Source organism: Paroedura picta, chromosome 2 (assembly GCF_049243985.1).
Source record: "Paroedura picta isolate Pp20150507F chromosome 2, Ppicta_v3.0, whole genome shotgun sequence".
NCBI classification, from domain to species: domain Eukaryota; kingdom Metazoa; phylum Chordata; class Lepidosauria; order Squamata; family Gekkonidae; genus Paroedura; species Paroedura picta.
Genome location: NC_135370.1, coordinates 62,222,713 through 62,234,554, shown reverse-complemented (window position 1 = coordinate 62,234,554; position 11,842 = coordinate 62,222,713). Strand labels below are relative to the sequence as shown.

The following is an 11,842-nucleotide window of genomic DNA, read 5'->3' as shown; positions in this document are numbered from 1 at the left end:
TATAGCAACTGGAAAATGCAGGGGGAGGGAGGATGTCAGAGAACTTCTATGCTCCTGCTGGTAGCGGATTGACTGCTAAGAAAAACAGGAATAAGTTACTTGTACACAAAAACTCTTAAGTGTCAAAAGCAAGATTACTGGATAGGATATCTGCATCTTTTCCAAGTGTATTTCCAAATAATTTATTAAAATACATAAAAATCTCCATACAAGTTTATATGTAGTTAAGTTTAAAATATACAAATATACACTTCTTCATTTGGTGCCAAGTATTATCCACATGGGTGTCCATTTATCGTCAGCTCAAACCTATAAAAAAATCAGGACACTCGAGTTGGAAGCTGGATAAAGCAGTAACATTAAAACAAAGATGTGAATACTAGTTCAACTGTTAACTTCTTTCTTTTAGAAATCAGACTAGCTTTCAGTAAATTTTAAATGGGAAAATGCACTCTTAAATACAATAACAGTTCCCAAATGTGTACTGCAGCCATAGACAAAACTAAAGAGACTGTTTTACCAACTAGTGAATGTGTAATTTTCACTATAAAAATTCAATATAATTAAAAATCCTTAGTTTTAAAGCTGCTAAAATCTATGCATTAGGCTGACAAATTTGGAAGAAAGGAATTTAGAATATATATATGAAAAGTGAGGTTTTTAAATCAACATCTTTATGTTAGCTGTGAGACCCTAAGCAAATGGAGCCATGACTTCTATTGAACTATTAGGTCCTTAATGGGTTAACAACCCATAATCCCTCAATGGAAGGTGCTGGTGGCTGCTGATTTTCTGTTATCCCCGTTTCCAACCTTGGGAAAGTGGGTTTTGTGGAGGACCATATGGACTTATTGCCACACAAAGCAGGAGGAAGAAGGGGATGAAATCACACTGTTCTGTCATTGGAGCTCTATTCACACAAGCGGGAGGAGGAAGTGAATCCCCCCCCCCTTTCCACCACAGTCTCCCATGTCATGTGCATGAGATGAGTTAGGAATACTCCCTGGAGAAGAGCCTAATGCTGGGAACGACTGAGGGCAAAAGAAGAAGGGGACGACAGAGAATGAGGTGGCTGGATGGAGTCACTGAAGCAGTCAGTGCAAATTTAAATGGACTTTGAGGACAGGAAGGCCTGGAGGATCATTGTCCATTGAGCCGCGATGGGTCGGACACGACTTCGCACCTAACAACAACAGAATTGCACTGGAAGGTTCCTGCCCTACCCCCATAAAAAAAGGCAAGGTGGTGCGTCTGGGAAAGGGGAGCCTGCTTAAATGCAGTGTGGGCTTAAACCATGTCCATGCTTCCCCACATTATTTTTAAATGCCATGTTTGCCTATAAGTAACTTCTGCTGGCAAGAAAAAAAAAACATGAAGGCCGTTTAGGGTGGTGTGGTGGTGGAAGTGCAGAGTATTAATCAGCTCTGCCCCCCAATGCTATACTTTATCCAGCTGTCCTACCACATCCCATATTGGTGCCTGAAGAACGAAGCTGTCCACCATATAACTTAGTTTGCCTCTGTAGTTTACAAAATTGAAACATACCATTGTGAGACTCCCTTGACCAAGTCTTCCTTTGACAAGTCTATCAGCACCTATAAAAAGATTAACACACGAGCCGTTATTTCAAAAGTGCAACAGTATTGGTCCTAACGCAACTCTGGGTAGTTTGAGAAAACTCTGAAAGGTTAATGTATTCAGTTGGCCAGGATGTATGTTACCTCGTTTCCCATGCCCCACGATCGGATCTTCTGCACTGAGGTTTAACTCCAGCTTGGATTCTTAAATGCATCCCCCTCCCCCCCACTTCCTAACTTTGTGGGTTTCCTCCCAACCTTACACAGGGTATCCATTTGGCCACTGTTGCTCTACTCATTATCTCCCAAATTCCCTGTTTGCACTGATGTTTCTGGAAGAAACAGACCTGCATTGTTTTTTGTATGTGGCATCTGAACAGTTGATGACACTTTAAATGTCTTCCACACTTCCACACCTTACTTCCTAGCAGTTAAAGAAAACAAAACAAGGTGGGTGTTTTCCCCTGGCAGTGCCTGCCCTTTTTAACTTTTGATCAGGTAGCCATAAACTGACTGGGGCAGGGCCAGTCTTGTATTACTGGACAATGGTTATGCTTAGCTACTAAAATTCCTTTTTTCTCTTTAATGTCCTGAACTGCTCTGAGCTGATCAGAGAAAGGGAGGAGAACTCATACCCATGCTCCTCTCCTGATTCTCTGAAGAAGTGGGGGTACCTGGTGTGGGCTGAAGTGTGTGGTGGGGAGGATACAGTAGACCTCTGTTGCCCTGGAAACACCAACTCCTGCTTGTGTCATGGTAGTGTGTATACAAAAGGGGAGAGGGAAGGGGGGCAGTAATGACATCCAAGCTCCTGCTCTGCCATGACGAAAGCACAGATTGAACTAAGATGTGATCCTTCACCCGATATATGTGCAAGGAAAAGCTCCGCTTGCCAGCTCAAAAAAAGAGAAAAATCCAAAAGAATTAACCACCAGTCAGGAAATGGGCCTGTCAGAGCATTTCAGCTGGAAGTACAGTGGCAGCAGAGAAGACACAAAACAAGTTTTTAATGCTGAAACAGACCCAGTGTCTTTGCCATCAGTCTGTGCTCTACTTGGTTTCCCCCTTAACTTTTCCTGACATAACATCAGCAAAACATTGGGAAAGCAACAACAGGATTAATCTTCACAAGCTGAGATTCCAAGAAGCACCTTACCCTTCCAAGCTCCTTCCTTTCATTTGAAAAAAATGGCCGCCTATTCTTTACTGCAACATCCAAGGCTCGTTTCTTAACATCTTCCAAAGTTTCAAAAAATTCAAACCTAAATTGGGTGATAGGAAATAAGTACACCATAACATATATGAAGAGAAAACTCAGTAGAGAACCATCTCGAAATCTGCCCAAACACCTCCCCTCAGAAAGCTTTTAGCTATATGAAGAGAGAGCTTTTAACTTATTTATTGAACTGAAAAACCTAAATTAGACTTAAATGATTAATTGTTCTCCTTCATGTAATATTCAGACATTGTTTCACAGAAAGTGTGGCTGGCTCCTGGCTAACTGAGGCAGATAAGCAAGCCATGTATACACCATCTGCTGCAGGGAAGGTCCACAAGCTCATTCCACTTGGCTGGACTGGGCGGAAGGGACAGATGTGGCAACTATCTCAGTTTACTAGTTATATTATTCAGAGACCAGTCCAAACTCCTCTGAACTGAAATAGTTCAGGTCAGAGTAAGAAAGAGCATGGGTTTGGGCCTAACTGCCACTCATTACTGTTAACCCATGCCCCCAGATTCCCAAAACAATTTTACCTACATGCAGGAGCCTGCTGGTGAAAAGTAAGGAATATTTTATTTTTTGAGTGATTTATGCACTGCCCCTCCCAGCATAGTGAGCTCAGGGCAGTTTTCAACATCTTGCTACAACACCAGTTAATTCATAAAAGCTGTAAAACAACATTCAACATTAACTTAACATTAAAACCTATTTAAACAATCAATTAGAATAATCACTGTGTGTTGCAGTTTAAAATTAAGGACTTGCTGGCTGCATATGAAACTGTTGAAGGGGGCAGCAGATGGTCTACCAATGCAGGAAGCACCTCCTGCTGTGTCAACTGTGACAGTTCCCTAATCCCTGGAATCACCTTTTCAGCACTGGCAGGCAGCTGCTGTGTGGAAAAAATACCACCAAGCCTCTACCAGCACTGTCTGCTGGCACCACACAGAATCCAGTTTAGCTTTCTGCAGGTAGAAACTGGTAGAAGTTTTCATATTCTGAATCAGGGACTGGATCGCAATTCAATGCGGGAGATAACACATTCCAAAATGGCATCTGAGTGAATAGCACATATAATTTATTTCTTATTTTCTTCATTTAGAAGAAGAGTTGGTTCTTATATGCTGCTTTTCTCTACCCAATGGAGGCCTACATTCGCCTTCCCATTCCTCTCCCCACAACAGACACCCTGTGGGGTGGGTGAGGCTGAGAGAGCCCTGATATCGCTGCTCGGTCAGAACAGTTTTATCAGTGCTGTGGTGAGCCCAAGGTCACCCAGCTGGCTGCATGTGGGGGAGTGCAGAATCAAACCTGGCTCGCCAGATTAGAAGTCTGCACTCCTAACCACTACACCAAACTGGCTCTCTGCCGGTTTACATCCTGCCTTTATACCCCGTGGAGACCCAAAGCGGTTTACGTCCTTCACATCTCCCCCATTTTATCCTCATCAAAACCCTGTGAAGTAGAGTAGGCAGAGGGTGTGTAACTGGCTCAAGGTCACCCAGAGAGCTTCCATGGCACAGTGGGGATTTGAATAAGGGTCTCCTAAGACCTGATTTGACACTGTAACCACCACACCAAACCACTCTGGCTTTCAGTCTGTAGCTTCATCCAGTTTTTAAAGGGATGGTGATGAAATGTACTGGACTTCACTTACTTTTCATTGTATTGGGGACTCAGTGTCCTCCTTTTGACTGCAGTCCTCTTTCGCATTGCCCACCTTTTGTCTGGGAGCAAGTAGATACGGACATAAGGATGTGCCCCATGCTGAGAGCATGGCATTAGCTTTCTTTTGAGATAGAAAAAAAACAGTGTTAATAGACTCAAAATTCGGCTGTTATGAGTATTAGTTGTGCTCTTCACTGCATTCAAAGATCTGGAGACAGACGGTACAGATCAAGTGAGCAAAGATCACAGTGATCATGAGCTCTCCTTGGAGGACTATTGTTGACATCAGTTAAAAGGACAGCATAGCCTTTATGGGGAAAGTTGTATGTCTTTGTCCTTTGGAAAGAAGACAAAATAAAAAGGTGTTTATGACTCCTGGCCCAGGTGGAAAAGGCAGCTGCCATTTGGTTGTTGCTTTTTTGAGGGTAGGGTGGGGTGACTCTCCTTGCCAATCAGTAGAGACACATAAACCACAATTTCGGAGATTTGTGAATTTAAAATGTAGTTCAAGACGGGAGGGAGGGAGGGAAAGAAGAAAAGTAAGAGAATAGCACTGGCCACACAATAACATGGCTGGAAGAGGACCATACCATTTTACAAATATGCAAATGGAAAACCTTAAATTTCACAATAGGCTGTGTTAAAAGAAACTGTGTATTTAAATAAGTCAAACTCAAATGAATGCTTGTCACAGAACACAACTTGAAAAGGCTCCATCAAATATTACCTGCATCCGTTGACTGTAACAATGAGAGACTGCCTTATGGAGGCATAGCGCACATTGAGGTGGATTTCTCCCATGGACACTCCAGCGAGCTGCGATCCGCTGCAACAATATAGCTTTTTAAAAATGTTTATGCTGCCCAGCAGGTCTGCACACGCTAGTACCACCCCCATACAAGCTCTGGCACTGAAGTAAACTACACCGACAAATGCCATCCCCTTCGCCACACACGAGTCCATCTTATTTCAAAGTAGACCACTGCAATTGTTGACTTACAAGGGGAGCCTCCTGAAATCTCTGTGCTGTATTTTACTTCAAGTGTGCTTCATGTATTGCACCAACCATATTCACACTATAAGAGAAACTGCATTCAAAGTAGCAACACTTATGCTGCCTTCTGCCGACTGTTGGTAGGACTCCTTAGTCTGACAGGCAGTGACTCTGCAGGGTCTTAGGCAGAAGTCTTTCACGTTACCTGATCCTATTAACTGGCATTGCCAAAGATTGAATATGGGATCCTCTGCATGCAGAGCGGAGGCTCCGCTACTAAGGCTCACCCCCTCCCCCAAATAATATAAATGGCTATATGGAAATAAATACCGCCATCCATTAGGAAGGCCTAACAACATAGTGGCCAAGGAGCATATGTCTACAAATAACTACAGTGGTACAAAATCATGGGGGTGGGAGGTTTGTAGGGACCTTTGTCCCCTGTATAAATGGCTACCATTTCTCAATGCTGCACTTTATACTATAGCTGTATCATACTAAATGCTGCATAGTCAATGTTCTATACATATATACTATGGCTACATCATAATAATATAGACTCAGGTGGGTAGCTGTATTGGGCTGAAGCAGCAGAATGAAATTTGAGCCCAGTGACACCTTTAAGCCCCACAAAGTTTTCCTCATGGTATAAGCTTTTGCATGCATGCTCACTTCCTCAGACTTTGTTGGTTTTAAAGGTGCCACTCAAAACTTTTATCACCATTATATGCCATTGTACAATCAAACATTGCCTGTAGCGTTGCTCTGTTTCAGCTGCAGACCTCAAGAAATGTAAGCTCAATTGCTAGTGGTTTTGGCATGGTGCAGAGTCCTGCATAGGCTTCTCATTCCGCTTCTACACAAGTCAGTGCAGCTATCAAAAATGTAAAAGGAGTTCTGCCTTTTCAACACATGATTCTCCCAGGCTTGAGGTTATCCTTCCCTTTCTCAATACCATGAACATTATACTTATAGTCACACTTATTTAAGAAAGTGGCAGCTGTGGATGGGACTGAAGCCAAATGGCCCTTGTGTTGCTACATACAGTTGAGAAACAAGCATAAATAGTCTGCACATCAGGAAACAATGTGGATTACGATCAACTTACTTGTAGAGATCCAGATTGCTACAGGTGACATCAAAGTGTGAAGAGGCGAGGGAGCCCAGAGATGCAATGCTGGGAGCAAGCTGAATTCTTTGCAGGGCTGGTAACGTTAGGCCTGCTGGAAAGGGCTGTGGAGGTGCCAAGGATGGGGCATCCAGACCCCGAGGGCGTGTCCGTTCATTAATGGCAGCCGCTGCCTCTATCACAACGGGCTGATCCTCAGTTCCAGTAAGATGAGGACTGATCTGCTGCGTGGATTCGGGCATGCTTGAGTCTTTGCTCCCTTGGGGGGCCTTGAGCACTTCCATTTTGGGGGGAGGTGGTGGCAGTGGTGGCGGCAGCGGTGCTGGAGCTGGCAGTGGCATCTTGCCTTCGTTTCCGTCCTCTTCCGTGGCAGGGATAGGGACTTGCTTTAAGGCATTAACTCCAGTGTACATGTTTTCTGGGTCAGGCTGCTCTATGCTTAAGGCCTAGAAATAAAAGGGGGTGAGGGAGAAAATAGCTGAAATCTCTGGCGTGAGCATAGTTACCTTTATGAAAATCTGGACAAGCCAAGGAATCCTACTGCCGTGCACTAGTAAGCATTGCCTTTCAAATGCACACACACCAATCCAAGATTATCCCGAGGAGGGCCGTTTAAAGGAAAGTTTTTTCCACAGCTTAAGGGAAAGTTTTGTACTTCCTCTGTGAGAGATGAAGGCTGGAGTACTAAGTAGAACAAGTGAGCTCCTCTGAACTGAGGAGACCTTTGTTTCTAGAGATTCTTCTATCATGACGCATGAGAAGCTGTGAAAGTTTGACTACTGGGGTGTTAGCCCATATTCTAGTTAAGTTCCATGGACTGGATCCAGACTCTATTTTCCACTAACAGAAAATTGGTATAAGATTGGTATAAGATGTTTTATAGATGATACGTGACTCCTAAGGTAAAATTTCTGGAAACTTTGATATGAAATGTTGGAAATGTAGGGGAAAGGTTGGTTCCTTCGTATGTGGTGAACATGCCAAAAATGCAAAAATTCTGGAAAAAATCCATAATATTTTAGAAGGAATGTTGAAAGTTAGATTTCCATTTTGTTCCGAATGTATGTTATTGAGTGTGTTACCCGTCAGTGTTCCTCAAAAAGCTGGTGGTTTTTTATTTCATGCAACAACAGCAGCACGACTAGTGGTGACTAAGATGTTGAAACACCAAGATACACCCAAATTTGCAGATTGGCTTGAGAAATTGGGAGAATTGGCCAGAATGGTGAAGTTTACAAGCCTAATGAACAATCACTCTGCAGATGAATTCCAGGAACTCTGGAGTTATTATATCGACTACCCTAGGTAGTTAGTTAAGGACTATATTAGAAGATGGTAAGGCTTAATGGATTGTAATGTGTTTTATGTATCTTTTCTTATTTTCTCTTTTCTCTGTTCTATGCAAACGTCAATAAAAGCTGGTTTACCAGCACCTTCAAAAAAATTCCACTAAGGGGAGGGGGCATGTAACTTCCACCAGTTCCCCCTTGCTGCTACACAATCCTGACTTGCTCCTTCGGGCCATTCCTGAGGGTCCCTTGTTTCCCAGGACCAGCATATCTGCTGTGCAGAGACCGGAGGCAGAAGAGATCTCTTCCAGTAGACATCAGCCTTCCACTAGCCCAAAAATATCATTTGGATCCAGCTCCATAAGAGCAAGCTCTTCCTTGTAGGGAACAGCCAGCTTAGGGCTTGAAGAAGAATACAACATTTAAAATGCTTCCTTAAGTCCAGTGAGTGAGGCCCTGGACAGTAGAGCCACGGTTTGAATTTAGCAATTTAAAATATCATATGTTTTCAAATAAAACATTTAAAGAAAACCTGTTTAATAGTCCCTGGTTATTTTTTGCATAAAAAATTACCCCAAGACTAGTTTTGTTAAGGAAAAACAGGCTTCCTGCGACCAATGAAAGAGTTCCTATCGCGGCTTCTGTCATGTCATCCGAAGTAGGAACAGTCAGCACTCTCCCTATGTAGGTGTATCTCACAGCGAGATCAATGGGTTACATCATGTGCTTTTGGTGCACTTTAGTCAACATGCCTTTGGAAGAGGGAGTGCAAAATCAGTACACAAAATTGGATTTGGTCTCAGAGCAGCTCTATGAGACGAGGGTCCTTGTACGCTGAAGAAATGCTCATTATCATCAGTAACATTGGACTGTATGGATGAAAATAAGTCCCTGACAGCCATTACAAAAAATAAGACAATAAAGAGCCCTGCTGGATCACATCCTGTCTCACACAGTGGTCAACCAGTTCTTCTGGACAGCCAACAATAGGACATGGAGGCAGAGGCCTTCCCCTGATATTGCCTCCTGCCTCTGCGATTCAAAGGGTTAGTGCCTCTGAACGTGGAGGTTCCCTTCAGTCACCACAGCTAGTAGCCATTAATAGATTTATCCCCCATGAATCTCTCTCATTCCCTTTTAAAGTGTCATTACTATACCCTCCAGCATCAAATTCCACATATTAATAACTTTTCTCTGTCGTCAGCTTCATTGGATGGTCTGGAGTTCCAGTATTTTGTAGGAGGGAGAAAAAATTCTCTTTGTGAAATCTCTCAATCCCATTTTAGGATTCTGCTCACAGTGAGCCTCAGCAGCAAGAACAGAAGAACAACAGAGAGAGAAGAAGAAGACAAAAACAAAACAAGAGACTCACCCTCAACACAAGTTTCATCTTAATAAAACTGTCTGAGCCAGAATGATCCAGCTGAAATTTTTGCTCATGTGTCATCTCAGGATTTCTTAGCAAATTGGCAAGAGAAAACACCAAGATCCCCAGAGCATTCTCCCGATCCTTATCTTTTATCTAGAGAGAAGAGCCAATTGAGGTGCATTATATGGCAGGTTAGCCCCAACAATATTTAAATCTCTTAAATATTTTAAATCATTCATTCTCAAATCATATCAAAACCCCTTTATTTTCAAATCACACTCTCTATCATTGATGCAGCTAGATACTAACTTCCCCCTATCTAATGAGAGAGCATTTCACCAAATCACTGGAGGAAAAATAGCCCAAAACTCAGCCATTTCATGGTCACTAATGGAAAATGACTCATCAGTATTAGTCTTTCTCCATAGCAACTAATGAAAGGACAGCCTCTGGAATCCAATGGGAAATGAAGAAGAGCAGCTTTTTGGGTACCCCACTTTTCACTACCCAAAGGAGTCTCAAAGTGGCTTACAATCACCTTCCCTTCCCACAACGGACACCCTGTGAGGTAGGTGGGGCTGATAAGAGCTTTGAGAGAACTGTGACTGGCCCAGGGTCACCCAGCTGGCTGTATTTGGAAGAGTGGGAAATAAAACCCAGTTCTCCAGATTAGAGGCCACCTCTCTTAACCACTACAGCATGCTGGCTCTCAATGAGAATGGCGTTGGATGAATTCTGTAGCTATGCTAATACCTCAACTATGAAGTGGGTAAAATTTGCTCCAGGTACTCATTAGGTCTATTAAGTAATGAATTTCAAGGCCCAAGGGAAATCAAGTGGTCCTTTGTTTGTAGGTGGGTGTTCCAGACACAACTGTTCAATATACAATACTTGGGGAATGTACTTTTTAATTAATTTTCATCTCTGTTTGTACACTACAGTGTGCAAAGCTAGTGGTCTACAGTGGTTAGAGTGCTGAACTAGGACTGATTAGGTTTGCATTCAAACCACCGCTCCTTCATGAAGTTTACCAGATGATGATGGATTTGTGGTCCTCTATAACCCCCGAAGATTCATTATCATGAAAAAAAGTGAGCCATAACTTTCTAAAACAGCAGAAATAGCTTACATATATACTAGAATAACTGTGCGAAGGCAGAAAATCAAAGCTCTCTCACATTCCTTGAAAATGAGAAGGGACAAACTGACCTCCAGATGAAGTGACTCCGATTGGGCACCGTGGACCAAGAATGTGAATGCCTGACCCCACACGGGATCTTTGGTGAAATTGCAAGTCTGGAGGGGGGGGGGGAGATGAGAAGAAAAAACATCCACACGTTTATAGAAGTTTTAGTAATGAAGTCTTGACAAAAGTGAACTGTACAAAAACAAATCCCACCAACTTCAGTGGAACTCACTGCCATAGGATCCTGACTTTCATCATAGTTGTCGCACACCCAAATAGTGGGAAACCCAAAGCCTCAAGGAAAAAACAACATACCATCTCAATTCCAGAGGTACATGAAAACATTCACTAAGTGCTTAGCAACCTCAGAACAAGACCTGCTATGTACCCGTGCTGAAATATGCTGTCACAGAAGCTGTCAAGGTCTGTATCTGTGGGGAAAAGGAGGTTTCCCCTGCTAACTGTGGCAGGTTTTAAAACACCAGAAGAGGGTAACAATAAAGCAGATTAATAAAACAATAAAGCAGATTAATATTGCATTCCACCTGGAGCAAGGCTATTTTGCTTGTACTGGGAGTGATAACTGACTCTCTCAACAGCTGCTCATGAGCAAATGCTCTCTCTGGCTCACAAAACAGCCTCCAAGATATGACTTGTTTTGTCTCCAGCCAAAGGAGATATTCTTCTGCATGAAGGCCCCAGATTGCTGCATCAAGCATCATATCTTTACTGCATTGTCTGTCCAGACACAGGAAAAATATTATGAAGAAGTGAATGCCTCTTTAACAATGTATTCAATTAGCTCTTAACTGTACCAACTATTCCCTTGACACAGCTCAAGAAACACAGCTGGTGTGCACTCTCTGAAGCATGATTAGCACACTTTTAAAATGTAGCTACTGTGTAATTTGCCGACATGCTCATGTTTTGCAGAATATAACAGTGCAGATATCACAGGCATCTCTTGGCTGTTGTGACTGATATAATTAACTTCCAACTTCTGCCTCGACCACCCATCTTCCACCCTGTTCAGTCCTTGGCTGCTGCCGTCTCTACTGCCCATCTTCCACCCTGCTCGGTCCTTGGTCGCTAAGCCACCCACCCCACTGCTGACTCCTTTCACATCTACTGATATTCTCCCTCTTTCTCCCGCCTATCTGTCATGGGCAGGGGCAGGAAAAATGGATGTCACGTCCGTTATCATTTTCATTACAGGGAGCACACCAGTAGCTGTGTTTCCACATCAAAAAGGGTTAACCTTTTTTTTAAAAGGCCAGGAAGGGGACATCCGTGCTGTCAGTACGTTTATTTTCTGAGCAAAGCTAGTACCAGAGAGCTCATCCACCGTAACACCAAAACAACTGCAAAAGAGACATTTGTTTTTTTTTTCAGCTATGATGCTATCATT

General features: G+C 42.9%; 1 protein-coding gene across 1 annotated transcript in view; it reads right to left on the bottom strand.

Annotated features, from left to right (window-relative positions):
* Nucleotides 1-151: 151 nt before the first annotated feature.
* The window catches only part of ESYT3 (extended synaptotagmin 3), a 46,179-nt gene continuing 34,488 nt past the window's right edge, over nt 152-11,842 (bottom strand). Inside the window, exons 16-23 of the mRNA XM_077320315.1 lie at nt 10,458-10,544; nt 9,252-9,401; nt 6,570-7,036; nt 5,195-5,293; nt 4,457-4,588; nt 2,734-2,839; nt 1,546-1,595; nt 152-309 (exon numbers count right to left, since the gene is read on the bottom strand). Of these exons, the coding sequence (XP_077176430.1) occupies nt 273-309; nt 1,546-1,595; nt 2,734-2,839; nt 4,457-4,588; nt 5,195-5,293; nt 6,570-7,036; nt 9,252-9,401; nt 10,458-10,544 (1,128 nt within the window). The 3' untranslated portion in view covers nt 152-272. The remainder of the gene's footprint in view (nt 310-1,545; nt 1,596-2,733; nt 2,840-4,456; nt 4,589-5,194; nt 5,294-6,569; nt 7,037-9,251; nt 9,402-10,457; nt 10,545-11,842) is intronic.